The 20,858-nt window shown below is 38.0% G+C and overlaps 1 protein-coding gene across 6 annotated transcripts in view; it reads right to left on the bottom strand.

The window, feature by feature from the left end:
• The window catches only part of LOC135689111 (uncharacterized), a 128,912-nt gene that overhangs the window by 20,798 nt on the left and 87,256 nt on the right, over positions 1-20,858 (bottom strand). For all 6 annotated transcript variants that reach the window (XM_089109925.1, XM_089109927.1, XM_089109926.1 and 3 more), the window contains 31 exons: positions 20,273-20,599; positions 19,755-20,084; positions 19,387-19,484; positions 18,906-19,158; positions 18,064-18,393; positions 17,293-17,619; positions 16,740-17,081; positions 16,042-16,371; positions 15,418-15,765; positions 14,878-15,213; positions 13,800-14,471; positions 13,186-13,524; positions 12,449-12,778; positions 11,841-12,173; positions 11,344-11,673; positions 10,882-11,223; positions 10,309-10,635; positions 9,703-10,032; positions 9,035-9,358; positions 8,517-8,858; positions 7,956-8,261; positions 7,131-7,799; positions 6,592-6,780; positions 5,777-6,253; positions 4,822-5,493; positions 4,293-4,616; positions 3,351-3,659; positions 2,741-3,073; positions 2,208-2,543; positions 1,710-2,033; positions 760-1,086 (listed from right to left, as the gene is read on the bottom strand). In XM_089109925.1, the coding sequence (XP_088966051.1) occupies positions 760-1,086; positions 1,710-2,033; positions 2,208-2,543; positions 2,741-3,073; positions 3,351-3,659; positions 4,293-4,616; positions 4,822-5,493; positions 5,777-6,253; positions 6,592-6,780; positions 7,131-7,799; positions 7,956-8,261; positions 8,517-8,858; positions 9,035-9,358; positions 9,703-10,032; positions 10,309-10,635; positions 10,882-11,223; positions 11,344-11,673; positions 11,841-12,173; positions 12,449-12,778; positions 13,186-13,524; positions 13,800-14,471; positions 14,878-15,213; positions 15,418-15,765; positions 16,042-16,371; positions 16,740-17,081; positions 17,293-17,619; positions 18,064-18,393; positions 18,906-19,158; positions 19,387-19,484; positions 19,755-20,084; positions 20,273-20,599 (10,956 nt within the window). The remainder of the gene's footprint in view (positions 1-759; positions 1,087-1,709; positions 2,034-2,207; positions 2,544-2,740; positions 3,074-3,350; positions 3,660-4,292; positions 4,617-4,821; positions 5,494-5,776; positions 6,254-6,591; positions 6,781-7,130; positions 7,800-7,955; positions 8,262-8,516; positions 8,859-9,034; positions 9,359-9,702; positions 10,033-10,308; positions 10,636-10,881; positions 11,224-11,343; positions 11,674-11,840; positions 12,174-12,448; positions 12,779-13,185; positions 13,525-13,799; positions 14,472-14,877; positions 15,214-15,417; positions 15,766-16,041; positions 16,372-16,739; positions 17,082-17,292; positions 17,620-18,063; positions 18,394-18,905; positions 19,159-19,386; positions 19,485-19,754; positions 20,085-20,272; positions 20,600-20,858) is intronic.

Genomic DNA, 20,858 nt, shown 5'->3' with positions numbered 1-20,858 from the left:
TATTTTTAGAGTTTCTGAATTTTGATCCCAGACCCTGAAAGAGCATCATAAAATACCTGAATATGCAAAATCAGTTAAAGGCATTACGAGTTGGCTGAGATATGGCCACTGTAGCACAGGCCCTTGCCCCATCAAACCTCTGTAATTTGATCTTGGTTCATAACTTTATGAACCAGGCCAGAATAACAGTAATCCGTTAGCAAACTTGAAATCTTTCATTGGCCATATCTCGCCCACTTTGGAACATATCTAACTAATTTTGCATATTGAGAGGTATTTTATGCTGTTCTTTCGGATTATGCGGACACATTCAAGAAATTCTAAAAATAGATTTTTGGTGACGTCACAATTTGGTAGAGATGCTTGAAAGTTTGGAGATGAGATAGCATTTCTGTTGATGATCAATGGACAAAGAGTCACCCATGTCGATGAATGAGCTGCCAAAGATATCAAGTGAACTGGTGGAAATATTGACAAACGAAACTGACTTACAATAATACGCTTAATAATATTCAATACAATCAGCTGAAGTAGCAACGAAGCAAAAATGTTTCTTAAAAGTAATGCCTATTCAGGAGGTTCAGTCTTCTATTCTTCTAGGAAAAGAAATACTAAAAATTTCTTGGATTAGCCAATCTTCGAGATTAACCGTAATATCCCTGTCAATGGCTGCTCCCACACAACAGCAACCAAAAGGAGATATTATTCTCGATAAGAACATTACATAATTTTGAGGCCCGTTCGCATGAAGAGACTAACCTGCAACTTGGCGAGCTCCTCCTTCATAGAACTAGTGTCTTTTCGAACCGGCTCCTTAGCGTCCAGATCTTTTTCAACACCTTCAATCCAGTTGGATATCTCTTTAGACTCTACATCGTATTTCTGCACCAATTCGGAAAACTTTGTCATTTTCGCCTTTGCATTTACTAAATCTTTCCTTCTTGAATCACTTTTTTCTTTCATCTCAGAAATTTTGCTTTTAGCAGAACGCAAAGTCTTCTGGTCTACAGATTTAATGATTTCTGAGTCAAGTGCATCAGCTTTTTCTAAGTCTTCTTGCATTTCTTCATACTCCTCCAGCAATGTCTATTTTGAAAGTAAACAAAATGCAACGTGAAGATAAAATTTTAATTAAAGATACTGCGATTAAAATTAAAGATAATTTTAATTAAAGATTTTGCTTAAAATCGCAAGCAATCTACAATCAATTATGAATGCACGCCTAAAATGCAGTTAAATGTCATTAATTTAACTAATTGCAAGAAAATGACTGCAAGAAATATTCAGAAATATATTTTAGGCTAATCTAAAGGGGGTGGTGGCAAAAATTGTCAGCTCGGTTCTCTCACAGGGGGCTTTTTCTTTCGGATTTACCTAGGGCTTCTGACAGCCTCTTCCGCGGCACTCGCAATGAATCGCTATAAACTTGAGCCCCCCCCCCCCCCTCATTCGAATTTATTGGCGTCGCCCCTGGTCAGCTAAGGAAGGTGTTGCCTTTGTCTTTTTCATATGTGTGCCTCTGCTTATATTAATAAGTTTTTTCTGTCATTATGATGAATGCTGATTAAAAAATCTAAAAAATACTATATATTTTCCTGCTTTCCATTTGAATAGACAATATGCCAGCAAGTAAGCAAAGATTCGATGGCTATGAAATGTTTGGCTGTGAAAAGTTCGAAAGGTCTAGATTTGCTAATGGCGTTAATTACCTCAATTTTCTTCACTTCTGTTCCAATCTTTTCCTCATTTGTACCGTAATACACCTCTACGTTTAGCGTTGCATCACATTTCTCAAGGAACTCTTCCATCAATTCCGTTTTCTCTCTCAACAAGTCCTCAAGTTCTCTTACTCGTTCCAATTTATCTAGCCTCTCATTGGCTTTAGCTTCTAACGCCTCGAATCTATCTGTGATGTCAGCTAACTCACTTTCCATTGTTTCCTGGCCAACGTCGCAATGTTTGGATAAAGAAGCTGATAGATCCTCCAGTTTTTCAAGTTTTGGTCGCATCTCCTCTATATCTTTGACTGCATGCTGTGAACAGAAATGACACACTCTTCACCAAACAGAATAATACATAGCACATGCATACAGATCTTAACAACAAGATTTCGATTTTTTGCTACAAATAAAAAACTTATTACAAATTACCAATTAGCAACCAGGAAATATTTTCGCAACACAAGGCGTCCAAGAAAAAAACCTTACCTTGATGTCCTTGATGGTTTGCGTCATCTCATCTTTGTTAAGTGGCAAATTGTCCATGTCCGAATTAAACAATTTACTTTCACGCTCTTGCAACCAGGTCTTAAATTCATCAGACCTTTCAAGGTAGGCTTTTGATAAGACTGTTGCCTTATTAAGCCTCTCGTTTCTTTCTCGCGCTTTTTCACTGACTTCAGTGAATTTTGTTTTCAATTCACTTACTTTATCCTTGAGCTTATCAGATTCTTCTTCAGGTACAGAGCTGGCAATGGAAGCACTAACCCTTTCCACAAGCCTTGCAAGCAGCGGTTCCTCTCCTGTGATATCTTCGTAAAGTTTCTGGGTGGAAAAATTGCGAAATACAATCAAACAACAAAGAAACTAACACATTTGGAGATGATTTTAAAAATGGACTGTTACCAAAGGTAAGGCTGTTTCAACTGGTTGGCAAGTTGATGCTTCCGGTCATTTCCATTGACAAGCAACAATTAAAATTTCATGACAAGGGTTTAAAATACTATGAAAGTAGTACAAACCTTATGATCTTTATTCTGCTCTATTAAAATGGAGGTATTGGCTGAAATTGGTCCTTCCTTATTCAAGCTCTCCTGGAACTCAGAGAGGCGATCATAAAAATCATCCACTGTGTCAGGCACAGTTTGCAGTCGCAACAAAGCATCCTGAATTTGGTTCTTTCGCACATGAAGTTTCTGGAGCATATCTTCCATTGGCACTTTAATCTGCTGCAACCGCAGTTCAGTGTCATTAGCAGTAATGACATCGCTGTTGCTATTGACAACCATCAAATCAGCCAGCTCATTTGCCTTTTCAAGATCATTCGTATGGCACTGATGGGCATCCTCAAGCGTCTGCAAAACCAATTTTGACGAGACGATAATGAACGAGAATCTAAACTAATTTGCAACTGAAAATTATATGTATTTTATCATTTTAAAAACAAAATCAGCTTGAATTTTAATTAAGCACTGATTTAAAAATGACGATAAGGAGCCGTATTCCAGCTGCCCGAAAGCAATCGTGTTCTCGGTGACACATTTTGCCATCACAAAAGGGAAAAATTTGAGTAGAAAGCGAGTGCCATTGATAGATCCATTCTTCAAAAGTTAATATCAGGCAAATTGATACCTCAACGTGTCTTAACTGCTGCTTCAGTTTTTCCAAATTGTTGGCTATCGGCTCTGTAAACAACGGATCAGTTCGTGTTGATTCAGTCCATTTTATCAGACCGTCCCTGATTTCATCAAATTCCACAATTCTGTTTTTCGCTTTCTCTAGCTCCTCCTTCTTACGATACAACCCTTCTTTGACTTTGGCCTGCTTCTCTTTCACCCTTAATGCATCTTTCTTGACGTCATCAGGAATTTCACTGTTTCCAATTACGTCATCCAAGTAATCTAAGTTCCAGCCGTCGTTTTCAACCTCTTTGATCAAAGCCTGTGATGCCAGAACAACAAACATTAAAATATCAAAACTCTATTTAAAAGGTGTACAATTATTTGAGATGCGGGGGAAATTTTTCTTGACGCAGAGCTATTCCAATGCTACAAATATGATAATTTTAAATTAATTAATTCAACCAAAATATTCTAAATTTAATTGTTAAAGTACACAACCTTTTTCATTTTGACAGAACTTGACAGTAGTCTTAATGCCTTAGCTCAGATATTCTTATGATAACTTTACAACAAGAGTAAACGATGTTATGTAAGGTAAAGTACTACTTTGAAATTGCAACGCTAAAACAAATTGTAATCCACGTTACTTTTGGGTCATGAATTTAGAATGATATATCAAAATTTCAGTAAAATATTCTACCATCATGGCCTAGGCTTATTCCAAAAAATAAAAAGCAACATAAACATTGTCAAAGAAATAAAGAAGAAATGCGTTTGTTCAAGAACTGTACTCGTCTTAAGTTCATTTTGGTTCCATGGTTTGTGATATGAAAAATTTTTCGACACGAACAGAGTCGTTACAGACTTTGAAAAGAAACCTCTGCATTAATGTTTACGTCGGTATCAAAACTTCATGCAAAGATAAACGCAAAGAAAAGGAAGCAACTCTCACATTAATTGTCTCCTCCTGTGCCTCTGTTTTCTCTCTATCATTTCCAACTGGCTCCATAAAATCAAGCACTCTCCCTACATCTCCACAAATCTTTGCCTGCTTGGCCTGGATCTTTTTCACCTCATCAAAGGCTTCATTGACCTTCAAACTGTTGTTCAATTTGTTGGTCACAGTCTTTTTCAGCTTATCATATCTCTCCTTCACAGCCGTCACTTCATCGGCCACGTCACTTCCATCACGCTCTGCCACATCAAGCAGTTCATTGTGCATTGAAACGATCGCATCCAAGTTTGCGTCTTGCTCGTCTATTTCTTTCTGAATTGACTAAAAATTGCAAAGGAATGAATTATTATTAAATAGAAGAATTTAGAGCTTATTAAAAACCTCTCTCGCCACAAAGAAACTTGGAAGGGAAGCATTTTACTTGAAATATGAAAGAGTATTATGCAGTGACCATATAATTTTAACTAAAAAGTGTTCTCTGTTCATTGAAATTTTGCAAAATACAATCAAAGCATTCGACTGTTACCTGAAAGCTGCCAACTGTCTTCCTCGGCTCTGCCAATGTCTCGACGCTTTTTTGCCTGTCACTTTCATGTTGAACCCTATTTTCAACATCAGTCAACCATTTCCTGAATTCATTTGCATATTTAAAATAAACTGCAGACGGTTTTTCTACTTGCTTTATTTTTTCACGCCTTTCTTTTTCTGCCTTCTTGATATCATCAAACCGGACACCAATCTTTTCGAACTTCCCAAAAATTTCATCAACTTTTTGCTTCTGATCTTCTTCGTCCATTGATTCTTTTATCTTCCTCTCGATGTTTCTGTAATCATCTTTCAATTCCTGCACATCATCAACGATGTATTCGCACGTTTTGCGCTGTTTTTCCAGAACATCAAACAAAGCAGAAACCGGCTTTTCCTGTTTTTGCCTAGCCTCAATCTTCTCTAGTTGACTTGAAAATTCTTCAATGACGTCATCAAGGCATTCTTGTTCCATCGATCTCCTTCTCAGCTGATCTCTTCTCTTCCTGAGGCGCAACTTCATCGCATCAACGTCCTTTGAGATCTGGCCAACTTGTTCACTAACTTCAGATCGTACAAGCACTGACTCAGGATTGTTTGAAACGACCTTTTCCGCGCTACTAGCCAGTCTATCCACATCAGACTCTCGGTGTTCGATTTCGTCAAGCAGGGCCTAGAACATTCCAAATATGTCAATTTACACTGTGAAAAACAAAATTGGCAAATCGAAAAATTCAGTGCCCACAGACTGTTGTTGTAAGAATGCATAAAAAATTCGAAACAAGATAAAAGGATCAATCAGATTTAAAACCACAATTTGCTTCCAAAGATAAGACTCTACAAGGTTTGCTGTAATGAAAACAATAAAAATTTATATCTAACCTAAATAGATAATTGTAATAATAAAAGGACCTAAGACAAAATATTAAAAAGGTAATAAAACAAGATAAAATCACCTCGACTTGCTGTAGCTGTATTGGCACGCTCTCTGCCTCTTGGGCGACAGCGTCCACTTCTTTGCCTTTCACTTTAAAATGATTACACCATTGTTCCAGCTCACTTGAATCCTTCAAGAATTCCCCGAGATCTAATATTTCTGAGCTCACATCTTCCTTTTTGCTTTCAATTGTTTTCTTAACCTCTTCTAACCGCTTCTTCCTGTGTAAAACTGTCGATGTTACAGACTTGGCGTCATCTTTTCCAATTTCTGCTGCAATTTCATTTGAAACTTCTTCACACGAGTTTAATTTTTCCTCTGTGACTTTGATTTGATCCAAAACATCTTCAATTTTCTTCCTACTTCGATTCCCTTCATCTAATACCAAACCGAACGGCTCACAGCTATCCCATGACGCTTCATACGCAGAAATGTCTTGATCTGCATGTCTCATTTTATTATCAAACTTTTCAAACGCTGCATGCAACTTAGAGACCTAAAAATGAAACAAAACCAGATCAAGCTTCAGTAAAATTAAACCAGGTTCTTCCGTTTTATAACAAACTCATTTTTAAAATTCAAGAAAAGACTTATTTAATGGCGTTGCAGCAATAACTGTGAGATATAAATTGTATCCTAAGTGTATTGTGTAAGATGATCTACATAAAGTGTAAGAAAAAGTGTAAGATATAAAATGAATCAATTTTGGTTCTAGTTCATCTAAAGAATTAGATTTAATGTTATTGATAATGAATAAAATGAAAGAGTTTTCTGATTACGGTCTGAAGCACGGCGCATCATTCCTATCTTACACTTACAAATACTGAAACTCACTTGATCATGCCGATTCTCAACGACTTCATCCACTATTTCAAATTTGTTTTCGAGGTTTTTACATTTCTCCTGAATAACTTCCTTGTCCTTTATCTCCTTAATCTTTGACGTCACATCTTCGGCCTTGATGCTTAACTCTTTCAAATGTTTCACCGGCGATTTTAATTCAGTGATTTCTTCCTTGAGTTCCTTCAGAAAACACAATGAAGAGCATCTCAATGCAGGATATAACCCGCAAAAACAACACAGAAAGATAGCAATAGAAAAAATACTCTGATAAAAATAATCGCACATGTATTCAAAAATATGCAGAAATGAGGGATTAGTTGAAGAATAATCCCGTCTAAACAGATGCATGAACGAGTTTGCATATTTCGAATGGCAAAGTGGCACAAAGTGGTATTGCTGTTGTAAAGGCTACGTTCTTTAACTGAGATAATAAATAGCACGCATTTTCAAAGATGGAACTATTTCTATCAACAAACAATGCATAAAGATGGGATTAGAAATAAATAAGAATTTCACTGCTAAGCTCATACTTCTATCGCAATCTTTTGCTTTGCACAACTCATAAGATCAGTTGGAGTATCCAACTGTGCACTGGCAGCACCGAGTTTCTCAAGGTTCGGCTCGACAACAAGTATTGCGGCATCTAAGGACTTGGCCACTGGCTGCAGCGAATCGATATCATTCTTCTTCTCATTTATAAAAGCCTCCAAGCTCTTCTTTCTTTTAGTCACTTCGTTTATGTTCTCTTCCACCTCTCTTCTCTGCTCCGGTGACATCGCGCCATACGACCTTTGGAAATCATCTGCAGCCATCGAACAAAGACGCCCTGTCTGAGAGACCTCTTTTTTCAGCGAGTCAAATGCATCAACTTGCTGACGCAGTACAGAGTATTTCATCGACAAAGGTCCAATCAAACTAGCACGTGTCTCCAGCTCATTCAGCTTCTCGAAAAGCAACGTACAGGTTTGGCTCAAATCAAGTTGACGAACAAGAGCATCATTCAGTTCAGCTTTTTTCCCTTCAATTTTCTCGGCTACGACTTTAAATGGATGCAAAACTGCAGACACTCTGCTGCGAATCTTTTCATTTGCAATTTCATGGTCTTCGGTCACGTTTCCGTTTTTGGAAATCATCCAATCCTCAAGGCCTTCAGTGTATTGAATCTTAGGTTTAATGCTGGTCAATTCTTCTTCAATTTCCTTTTAATAGAAAGATTATCACAAAGTTATAAAAATAAGATATTGAGGAAATTAATTCAGGTTAAGCAGGTGTAAAGGGTAGCATTAATCTCATTGAAACAGGATATGTTGTAACGAATAACGCATTATTGATGAATAGAAAACAACGCGACGTACTTCAAGGATGCCAATTTGATCCTTGATTTCATGTGATGTCGTTTTGGCAGGCCCTATTGATGCGAATTTATTGGTGATTGTCGAAGTTGATTTCTCGATGTTTTCAATAGTGGATAGAAAACTTTTCTGAACTTTCGATTTTTTCTCTTGCTCCGACTTTGCGATACAAATAACACGAGCGGATTCGTCCAGTTTCGTCGCCAGTTCTTTTGATTTTCTTTCAATAACCTCGTTCTCAAAGCTTTCGAGCTCCACTTCAAATTCATTCGATGCTCGAGTGACTTCTTCAAGACGATCTTCGATATCCTACAATAACACAAATCATCCTTAATCAAGATATTTGTACACGTGGGTAATGAATTTCATTAACAAAACGACATTAACATCTAAATCTTCATTTATTACCTTCCCTAGAAAAATGCTCCCTTAATTCCTCTATAAAAACAAACCCAAGTATTCTTCGCCAGATAGCAGATTGATACTGGGGAAACAAAATTTCTAATGGTCGTTTTGACAGAAGAAATCTAACTGAAAAACAAAATCTGGTACCGAAATAATTACCTTAATGCGATTCAACTCATTTTCTGTTTCATCAACATCAAATTCAATGGGACTATTCTGCTCATAAACGCTTTCAACCTGCAACAACACTTCCTCTACTTTCTCCTGATGGTTCGTATAATCTTGATGTATCTTTTTATCATCTTGCAAATTCTCGCTCATATTTTCTACTTGCTTCTTCAAATCAGCGTACTTTTGGTTCACTTCATCATTACCGTGGCTCAGCTGTATATTTCCATCTACTTCATCAGGGAAATCTTCGCAAATTGATTTGATATCTTCAAAACATTTATTCACACTGTCCAATTCGTCTTGCTTTGCCACGAGATCACGAAGAACATTCTAGAAAAAAATTGATTAGCAAAATCAACAACAATGAAACCGGATTTTGATAATTCATAATAAATTTTAAATTATACAAAATAATCAAGGTCATCCTGTTAGCCACTAACTCAAATTTAATCATAAAATCTAACTCAAATTTCAACTAGTAAGAGGTGCTACGAGGGTATTTTTACCTTGATTTGGGTTTCACGCTCCTTCAAAGTGAGTTGTGCGCTTTGTGGAATATCATCCAGCTTGTTTTCCGTTTCTTTTAACCAGTTTTCAAGCCTTCGTTCTTTCCCTTCGTATTCCTCGACCTTTGGAATTAACTGCGCACTAAAATCATCATACTTCTCAATGCTCTCCTCCATTGCGTCCCATCGATCGCGAAGGTCGTCTATTTGACGCTCGATCTGCTCCTTCTCATCGTCGCACATGCTTTCCTGCAGCTTGCCATCAAGGATCGCTTTTGTTTGCTCATAAACTGGTTTCATCGACTGCAGATCTCGAGCGTTCATCTTAAATACAAAAAGTATTTGAACAAATTAGCCAAGGCCTGTTCTCTGAGTTGCACATTAATTAAAAATAACTAAATACATTTGCTCAAAAGTCAAAATTAAAACCATAAAACGCTCCGTTTTTCTACGTAAAAAGAGGAATATTCATCTATTTTAATTTTGCAAGCAATCCCTTCACTCTTGGAATTAAACTCAAAAATTTCGCCTCTAGATTCATACTTTTTGCTCTCTTTGATAACCATATTAGCAATGAGATTTCAAATGAAACTTAATTTTAGAAAGACATTGACACTAAATTAATCAAGTTTGAAATATCATCAAAATATTCTAGATCAGTTGAATACCTTGCAGAATTCCGTGTCTTCATTAAGGCGTTGTCGGTTCACTACCACAGTTTTGTCTCTCTGCAATTTCAACTCTAGTGGAGACATGATATCAACGAAATTATCGTACACATCGGTGGCGTTTTCTGGCGATAAGACTGATCTTTCCAATTTCGTTTTCTGTTCCCTCAAGTTACCCTCTTTCTCATCAAAAAGCCCTGTGAGTCTTTCAATATCCTCCCTTAGGACATTTTTGACAGCTTCGTCATCGGAAGTTCTGGCAAGCCAAATTCTGCTTTCATCTGCACCCAACAACTGCAAGCGTTTCTGTCCGAGCTCGTCAAGAGAGTCCTAAACAAAGCAATAATTGCAGCTAGTTTAAAAAATGAATTTTCCAGTCTATCTAGTACTGATGTACTCCTTGCAATGGAGAACAATGCGCGCTATCAAAGGGACCCTTAAGATAGAAACGAACTGTCAGCTTTTTCAAAGGGAAGTTAGCTGCGGCTTCAAACTTCTTATTATATAAGAGTACGAAAATAGCCTATTGTTTAAAACAACGGAAAGCCACTGGGGCTGCAGGGGCAATCGAATATTTCCAAATAAAATAATCAAACAAGAGCTTACGTCGATTTTTAGAAGTTCTTCTCTCGCTCTGTTTCTTTCTACAGGCAATGTCTTCGAGGTGTCTTGAGTCGATTCCTTAACCCAACTTTCAACGTCCCCTACCACTGTCTTAAACCGCACGAGTGTGTGATGGTAGTCCTTCAGCATTTGACTGTGTAAATACAGCCGTCGCTTGCGCTCTTCGTACTCCCGTTTTACAGCTGCAGTTTCTACCACTATTTCCTCATAATCGCCATCCTTCAATTCAAGTTGCCTTTGCAAGTCGTCACTAACTAAACCGAATTCCTTGAGCACCTCATCACAAGTACCAAATTTCTTTGCAAGGTCCTGTCAAAGAACAACAGCTCGTTTTCACCAAAGAAACCTTAATGACATACACAGTTACCATAACAAAAACACATGAAAACATTAACAAAAACGTCGCGACAACCGAATGAAAACTGGAAGACGAAATGCAAATTTTACAAAAACTCACAAAACGAAAAATCATTGACAAATCAGAAGGACCAATTTGAAATGGGGCAAAACAGGGAGAGCGGGATATCTATCAAATTTTTGGCAAAGAAAACATACCTCAACCCTCTTCAACTCTTCCGCTGTTTTCTTTGTGTTTGTTCCATTGATCATGCTCTCTTTTAGAGCACTATCAATTTGTTTTGGCAAACCATCATGTACTTTACCATGGAGATTTCTGTATCGAGTGAATAACGTCAAAAATTCTTTACTTTCACTTTGCTTCTTTGAAACTTTTCTCTTCGTTTTCTCCCATCTGTCAACGTAACCATTTACCTTTTTCTCGTCATCTTCAAATTGACAATCCGGAACCTCTTTCTTCGCGGCGACCAAAAGCTCCTTGAATATTTTAACCATGTCTTGGTACAACACTTCATTGTCCTCTACGTCCTTCATGAGCACCTTCAAAAGAAAGAAAAAAACAACACTTCAGAATAACGACATCATTCAAGAAATTTTTCCATACAGAGCAACTGCCATCAGATAAAATGAAAAACGCCAAATCCATTATGAAATACATACTTTACTTTCCTCCACAATGGAAGGGATTGTTGCAGCTTCAATTGGAATCTCCTCCAATTCCATTGATTTCAATTCCACCCTCTTCAAAACAACAGCAAAAGTTTTCTCTTTGTCAGCGAATATCTTTGATGGTCCCAATAACTGATTTATTTTCGCCTTGTTGCTCTTAATGTCATTGCATACCTTTTCGTAGGTTACGAAAGAGTCTTTTATACGACTGTTCAAAAGTTCCTTTTGTCTCATCGACCTCGTTTCCTCGATTTTGCTTTTGCTTAATTCTGAGAACTTTTCCTGGATCGCTTTAAGCGACAGAGCTTCCGAATCGATGGCCTAGAATCAAAAATGAAAACATCAGCCTTTCTTACAATTTCTTTTCACTTCCACATTTTGCCTGTTGATTAGGGGGGAGAGGGGTCCGCATTATTGTCAAAACACATCTATCTTAGGATCAACATAACACCTCATAATATGGTATTCAAAATATAAACAGGTCTTACCTTCAGCATATCCTCTTGCCTAGCCAAGATTTCATAATCAAGGGTTGTGAAACTTTGTGCATCCAGTTTCTGGTTAATCTTAACGGCAGACTGTTCGTAATTCTCTCTGGTTTGATCCAGGTCCTGCATTTCAAGCACCGCGGTCTGAAATTTAGCTCTCCTTTCAACGAGGAATGCTGAAACTTCTGATAGAGGCTTCTTGATGCTGGCTATTTTCGCTTTTACATTGGCAACAAACTGTGGTTTGTCTTCGTTATTTGCAATCAATCGTTCAGCGGCGTGTTCTGCAGATTCCAACTTCATCTGCTGCTTTGCCACTTCTTCCTGCATTATCTGTGCAAATCAGTTGTATTTATAAATATTTTAATATTTATATGCATGTAAATGTGTATTCAAAGGACCAAGAAATTTTGAATAGGCTGACAGAAATCAGATCATTTCAAAGAACAATAACAAAAAAGCTTGAGTGTATGCTGCCCGAGCTGCAACTTGATACAACGAGCTCGTCTAGGTTTTGAAGGATGACGCTCAATTTAACACCTAGCTATTTTCTGTTCTTATAATCTTCAATCTGCAGACCATATTGAAAACTCTATTCAAGAACTTACGGTTGCATGGTCCAACTGATGGCTAAGGTCGTCCACATTGTCACTGTCTGATTTGATTTTCATAACTGCCAATGAAGTATCCTTTAACCAGCTCTCCAATTCCCCTGTCAACGAAACGTACTGTACGACCTGCTTCAGCTTGCTCTCATCCTTCTTTTGTTTCTCAGTCAACCTGTCTTTTACCACCTTCCACTTGTTTGTTGTAGTTTCAACGGTCTTGGTCCTTGGTTCGTCACCAGCCTTGTGTCTTGTTACTTCCTCGACGCGCTTTTCCGCATTTGCAACTTCTGCAACTTGGCCCTCGTGACTGTCCATCTCTTCCACTGAAAACTGAAAAGAAATTTACAATTGATAGATGTACCCAAAAACAAAGTCAACTTTATTTCATTCCATTTACTTACGATCGTTCTAGGTCACACTCAGTGGCGGACACTTGGGGGGGGGCGACCGCTTTAGAGGACAATGGTTTTTAATCTAAAACAATGGGAAATGTGACGTCATCTTATTAAAATAATAGGCTTGCCCCCCCCCCCCCAATATTTGATCAAGTGTCCGCCCCTGGCCACACTCGAATTATAATGTTGAAACATTTCTTAATATATATATATATATATATATACCAAAAATTGGATTTTTTCAGTAATCATTACTGCCCTTTGGCAAAATTAATTCATTTTGATTACGCGTAGGTAGATAGTAATGATGGTAATAAGCAGCAGCTAAGACAAAGTCCTCACATTCAGTTTCTGAAGGTAGTCTTCCATCTCAAGAACATCCCAGCTCATAGGCAATTCTTCCTCCAACTTCCGCTCGACTTGAACAATGAGCTCCTCCACAGGAGTAACAACAGATTCGTACTCTGCAAGGGCTTTTTCGACCTGTGACGTTTTCTTTGCTACTTCTTTCACATTCGATCTTAGTCTCTCCCACCTGTCAATCAAATCCTGTTTTTCCTCTCGCACTTGCGAAACATCCGCCGTGATTTTGTTTGTTTCATACGACTGAAATAAGGCATCGGCACAAGACTCGACATTTTGCTGCAGATGAACATGCTCGATAATGTCATCTTGAAGCACCTGAAACAATCAACATGATATTTAGAAACGATTGTAAATAAAGTAGAATGCTTAAAGGCATTGAGTCATAATAAAATGGATTGGGTATACCCTAAGTGCCAAAATCCGCTGAGATGTCAACAACGGATGCAAATATCACATGAAACAGCAGCGATCACGCCGAAACCAAACAAACCCCTATAAAGAAGGCCTATTTACCATGACTCAATGCCTTTAATGGATAGCAGAAAAGATTTGAGATTTCTTTGCTCATAGAATCGACAAAATTTTCATACCTTTATCTTTTTCTTGGTCAGTGTATCATCTTTTGCTTTTTCGATGTCGCTTAAAGCCTTTTCCGCATCTTCAATCCAGGGTGCAAACTTCAACACAGTATAGTGGTACATTTCCTCAAAGGGCAATACTGATGTTATTTGGATATGGTAGGCTGTTGCTCTTTTCCATAACGCTTCCCATCTGCTTTCAAACTCCGATACTTTCTTTGCAGCATCTTTTTTGCTCTCATCTGTTTCGCTGCTCAGCAAAGCACTGTCTGTACCATGCTCTGTTTTTTCCTTTTCAACCATAACGGCATCGCTCACTTGTTTTAAGCTCTGGATTTCCCTGAAAATTGGCTTGAAGTCTTCATGCTGCTTCCGTGCAGTCAAATACCTCGCAGAAACAGGTCGCAACCTATTTACCTTTTGTTCAGCTTTCTCAAGTTTGGCTCCGAAATCTTCTACTAGTTCCACGAAGCCTTTCTGCTGTATCAACTTGTTCTCTAACTCCTTCTTAAAAACACTGAGATGACAAGAGATCTTGTCAGCTGACTTCGTCACTTCGCCTATACGACCTGTCACTTCGTTGACAACTAGTGGGTTTTGGCGACTCTTTTCTATTAACCAATCTCCATAGTTCTTCCCATTTTCTAGCTTTACTCTAATATTCACCAATTCCATCATCGAATCCTGCATTTAAGAATATCAGTTGCTAAGTTGTTAACAGTTGCTAAATCTGCAAATCAGCGGCAAAAGCAGCAACAAATATGACCTATTTTATCTGGTTGTTTTAAATATTATTTAACAAACATCGCTTAGAGGCAGGGGTAGCTGTCAGGGGGTGCGGCTTGGCCCGAACCAATCAAGGTTAGAGTGGCCTGGTCCAAACCAGTCACGGTTGGAGTGGCTTGGCCTAAACCTATCAAATCATAGTACAGCTGTTTAACAATCATGCACGCGAGTGCAATCAAGATGGAGACGCTGCCTCACACAAAGGTTAAACGGGGGTATCAACATTTTATGATAATTATGGAATGGTAGATGTAGCCACCTGGTGATTACATACTCAGTAAAAGCACATAAAAAAACTAAATACCTCGACATCTTTGACGAGACTTTCTAACTTCTTTACGTCACTTGGCACGCCTTTCAACTTTGGTTCAGTCTTCTCTGTGAGGTTTGTGACCAATTTGTATGACTCTTTCACAGCATCACTGAACAGTTTGGCCTTGTTTAAAACTTGGTCAGAGTCGGACAGTCTTTCAGTCAACTTAGCACGGGCATTTCGGAAGCGCTCATTTAAGTGCACCTTTTTATCAGTAATTTCTTCATCTTCGCTTTCGTATTGGTCCATCAGCTTATGCAAATTGTCGGCGGCTTTGGTGAAGGCCTTCAAGTCGTTTTCTTGGTTATCGACTCGCGCAATGAAGCTCTAAAATGAAAACATTCCAAATCAAATTCAATAATCGGAATAAGGCCAGGCCTGCAATATACGACAAAGTAACTCCAGACACAATGATTAGTTCGTTCTAATGCTTTCAGTCGAGGGACCGAAACACCACTTGTAGTGTGTTATAATTCCTTTTTAATAAGAAACGAAAAGTAAGGAGAAGCAAAATAACAAAGTTTATTTTACCTTTAGAGTTTCAAGGCGTTGCGTGCACTTCTCTGGCAAAGTTGAGACAGCACATTTGCCATCGACAATGTCATCCACTTCTTCTAGCAAATCTTCTAGAACTCTTTCCTTATCGTAAAACACCGTCAATTCCTTTTCGATGTTTTCTGCTTGCTTTCTAACATCATTTAACTTTTCTGATACAACTTGGAACTTCTTACTGAAAAATGAGACCTCTTCTTTGACAGTTTCTTGATCTACTATCTGCTTGTCTTTTGATTCAGTCCCAGAAATATCCAGCAACATTTTTGCTGAACTCTTGCATCGTTCAAGAACAACTTTCCTCTGCTCACTTTCTTTAACCAAATCCTACGTAAATGAAAAGAAATAAATTTAAGACAGGAAACCTCTTCAAATCAAAAACCTGATAGAATAAATGATCGGTACGAAATTAAACAGATATTTCAGACAGAAAGACAAAGATACTGAGAGATGGTAAATTAAGAGGCAGGGAGACAGGGACAAATGAAAGATGGATAACAAAAATATGCTTCCACAGGAAAAATTGAGGACATCTTCCTGTGTTAGCGATAATTCTTATTAATATTTTAAACAAAACGGCAAATGCTTGAAATGATTTCCCACCTCAATTGCCCTCTTCTGCTGAACAAGGACTTCAAGACGACTTGATAGTGGCTTAACTAAAGCAATATCTTTGTCAACAGTTAGAAGCCATGGCATTAGCTTTTCACTTTCTGATCTATATACTTCTGCAGAAGGATGAAGCTTCTTAATAGAGTTTTGGCGACTTGTAACTTTCTTGTTTACAACATCCCATCGACGCTCGATGTCATTAATAGCTGCACTCAAAGACATTTTCTCTTTCTCAGCTTCCACATTTTTTAGTTTTTCTTTGACGTCTTCAACTACTTGCTTTACCGAGTGTTGCAAAGAGCTTGTTTCAAGCGTTATTGCCTGCAGCGAAAAAATCATAAAATCAATCTTAAAAAAAATCATAACTCCACATCTAAAAGGAGCCCCTTACAATTTCTAATCATCGCAAATGAATGATTACCACTAATTAAGCCCAATACTAAGCAATGCGGACATCTGGGGGCGAGGGGGGGGGGGGCCCAGAAAATTTGGAAGACAATGGTCTTTTTGCTCTAAAACAATGGGAAAATGTGACGACATCTGATCAAAACAATTGGTTTGCCCCCTACCCCAATATTTGCACAAGGGTCGGCCCTGATACTAAGATATTGCGGAATACAATGGAGTTTACATGGGAACTGAAGTTGCAATGCATAATTATAATTTCTAATGTGAGCATGCATAATTACCGAATGCTCTGATTGCTGGCTCCTCAAAACATGATAATCTGCCGAAATCGGTGTCTGGGTCAACAAATGTGCCTCGATCATGGAAAGCTCCTCTGAAACTTGGGCAAGCTCCTTTGTCACATCCTCCTGTTTGCCTAATTTGATTTCAATACTTTTCTGCTTTTCGACTATTACTTCAGATGTCTCAATGGTCCAGGTCCTTATGACTTTGATCTCACTTTCTTTGGTTACAATGGTCTTCAGAATCGTTGATGAGTCCCGATACTTCTTCTTTACCACGATGATTAGCTTCTCGATGATTTCAATGATAGTTATGATCTCCATCACGATTACCATGATTTCCTTCGAGAGGTAAACGAAAATATTTTGACAAACGGCCATAAGAAGCATAAAACAAACAGATGTTAAAACTTCAGTCAATTCAGCAACTGAGTCTCACAGATAGTATTGACGTAAAAGCAATAATTGAAACATGAAAACGACCATTCTACGCAAACCTTGCCATGGTGTAACTATTACACTCCCTTTTTTACCTAACTAAGCAACCACGTACCTTTGTAATCTCCAAATTCCTTTGTATATCATCCAATTCAGTACTGCTTTCATTCACTTCATTCTGCAGCTGCTCGATGACCATCTTGCGGTCTTCAATGGTCAAAAATAGGTTCTCCAGTTGTTCTACATCATGCAAATCTCTTTCGATTGCAATTTCCTTATCTTTAAGTTTTCGCCTTACGTCACTAAATTTATCAGCACAATTTCTACAGCCTTTCTTCAGGGACAGCACCGACTTGTCTGACACGTACCCTTCAATAGCAGTTGCAGATCGAGTCATGAACACCACTAATTCCTCCTGGCGATCAAACCCATTCAGGGTTTTCTGCATTGCAATAAAGAAAACAATCTTAGCTAACATTCAAACAAAATCATTAACAGATTATCATAGTCATATGCTATCAAATCTAATTGGTATTCTTAGCTGCAAGAGGAATCCACAGTCACGTTTATTTGAAGCAAATAACTTCATATTGATTTTCCCCGAATGGGAATGCAGCCTTCATTCAAGGTTTGGAATATTCTTCTTTAAGGTTCATTTTGGGCTGCTGATACTGGAGGGCGGCTAATGAATAAGGGCAACTGTTTTTGCCCTAACCCCAACACGAGGAACGTTGTTGGCAACTGTTTTTACCCTAACCCTAACACGAGGAACGTTGCTAGCAACTGTTTTTGCCTTAACCCCAACACGAGGAACGTTGCTAGCAACTGTTTCTGTAGAATGACATTGTAAATAAAATGGTTATTTCCTAAGAGTTTATAGACTTACCCTGATTTCATTTAATTGTTTTCGTCCAGTTTCAACATCGAATCCTGAAGATGACACAACTTTCAAGCAGTTTTCGCCACTTTTGATGACGTCTTCAAGAACCGATTTACTTTCATAATAATCAACGACACAAGGGTACAGACGTGAAATCTTTTCGTTGCGCTCCTTCACAGTGCGATTTATCTTCTGCCAGCGGTCTGATATGTCCTTTATTCTTTTGCTCGTCTTTTCCTTCTCCCTCCCAGGTTGCAGTGCGTCAGTTTGTTGCTGCCCGCGTCTCAACAATTCGCCAAAAAGAGCATCATGATTCATGATATCTTCATAAAGTGGCTAAAGAATTCAATGATGGAAATGTTTATCAGTGATGCTTTTATAAGTGGCCACAGACTACAGTTTCTTTTAAAAGGTCATTTAACAAACAAAAGGTCTAAATGCCAGCTAACACAGAAAAATATTCTTTCATTGGCATGCAATGACACCCATCTGCAAACAAAGCGAAATTGAGTTGCAATTAATCGTCGGAAAGCATTTTCACTACAAAATGTAACCAGAATGAAACGCTTGTTTCAACGCATTTATTAATTATTCAGGGCTTCTTTGGAACAAGATAACGCCACTTTGGTATAAGGGGCTTTTAATGGGCGCAATCCCTTAATAGCACTCACGATACCACCCCTCAATAGACCTTAAACTAACACCCCTCTCAGTCCTCAATGTAACACCCCCACAGTATCTCTATCAAAAAGACGCCCCAGGTAAATAAAATTGCTACAAAAACTCATCAGACCGACCATTTCTGTCAATATGACTTCTACATTTTTGTACAACGATAATAAACAAACCTGAAATTTTTCTTGTACGCTTTTAGTTTCCTTTACAGTAAATGGCAACACCTTAAAAGTTTCTAAGTTCTTTTCAGTTCCTTTCAACCATTTTTCAAAGTTATCAATCAGTTCCTGGAAGTCCTCTACTTCCGCGATGAATACTTTCAATTTCTGCAGTCGAGCCGACACTCGGTCGTTTATGTTCTCTACAACATTGTTTGTTTTGCTCAGTTTCTCTAGAATGTCGTCGGCAGTTGAATGTCTCCTTCCCCTGGTAAAAACAAATTGATTCAGAGTTATATGTGACTATCGAAACGAAAGGAAATGATTAGGACAATAATGAGATTTCGGCATGAAACTCGGAGTAGCAACTTAGAGCCGTCCTGTTCTATACACCAAGAAGGGTAGAAATAAATGTATGTAGCAAGACCAAAAACATTCTTTCTGGTTATCACCAGTCAACACTAACGAAACAAGGTTAAAAAAACAACATGGTTACCTTGCATCTGTTTCATAAAGATTTTGAATCAGCCATCGACTATTGTCCTGAATCAACACAACATTCGGTCTTTTGCTGTCAAGTTCCTTTCTTAGTCCCTGTTTCAACAAAAAGAAACGTTTAATTAGACAAAAGCTGCTATGAAAAAATGGGTTACAAAGCGTCCAAATGAGATAATGAAAAAACCATTTCAAGGCAAATCAACGCAGAGTAGAGCAATGCTTTAACCAAAAAATTCACACGAATTGCAGTTATGCTACAACAAAGAGAATAGCATGCACTTTATTATCACCATTCACATCCAAACAGCATCTTAAAAAGCTTTTTAAACTAAAATTAATCAAATAAATATAACATAAAAAAATAACCTCGTATTTAACAAGCTGTGATTTGAGGTGATCTATGTCCTTTGAAACTGGTTCTTCCTCTCCAAGACTATCCTCAATCTTTGGCCTCCAATCGTCAATTTCCTCAACCGCATCGTAAAATGCCTTTGCTTTGTCGCGCTGTTTCTCCAGTGCAAAAAGCTGCCCATCAGTTATTCTTATGATTTCTTCACGCTTTTCCAGGACTTTCTCACAGCGATCTGTTGCTGCTCTTTTAACAGGTTCATTTGTTCTAAATCTAGAGAGTTTCGCACTTGTTGCCTTGATATCGCCAAGTGTTTTCTCGTGTTCGACAAGCTCTTGTTTCAGATCCTAAAGAAAATTTGGACTCGCTCAACTGATATACACGAATAACGATTGCAAGAGCTTACAATGTTTCATTAAACAAACAGAATTTGAAAACATGAGAAATAAGCTTTGTAAGACGGGTAAGCACTTGACATACGACACTGGAAATACAAAAATTGTCATCCTCCAATTTGACATTTACATTTACATACCCTTAACTGTTTGATCTTCTCTTCGATGGTGTCAATATTGACAACCTTAGGCTTCTCAGACAAAATCTTCTCAGCTTCTTTGTTCAGACTTTCGACTGGTGCAATCTGGTCATTTTCTTCCTTGACCATTGGCTCTACCTCCTCAATCAACTTCTTTCTTTCCTCCGATATTTTCAACAGGCGATTAAATCGCGTAGAAGTATCCACAAGTTCTTCAATTATTTCTTTCCTTCCCGTGCCTGGTTCCAGACTACTGGGCAGCTTTTCAATTGCTTTTAATAAAGCATCGTTCGTAGCTTTGTGATTTTCTAAATCCTCAAGAAGGCTCTGAAAAAGAATCAAGCAAAAGATGAGTTTACATAGATCCTAATAAAAAAAGAAATGTTTCGGAAATCGTGCTAAACTTCTCTTCAAGGCCCTGCACGATAATTCAGTATGACCAAAACAAAAAACAACATCGCCATAACGAGTGTGCATTGTAATAAAATTCATGAAATTTAATTGTCCTGAAGAATATCGGCAGCAAAATGTTGTACTCTTATGATGAAATAATTGCTAAAAAAGATGGATAAGAAATGAAATATTA

The sequence above is a fragment of the Rhopilema esculentum genome, chromosome 9 (genome assembly GCF_057945365.1).
Source record: "Rhopilema esculentum isolate cy_ngs chromosome 9, ASM5794536v1, whole genome shotgun sequence".
In the NCBI taxonomy this organism is placed as follows: domain Eukaryota; kingdom Metazoa; phylum Cnidaria; class Scyphozoa; order Rhizostomeae; family Rhizostomatidae; genus Rhopilema; species Rhopilema esculentum.
Note: the sequence above shows the minus strand (reverse complement) of the source record. Positions and strands in the feature narration are given on the sequence as shown.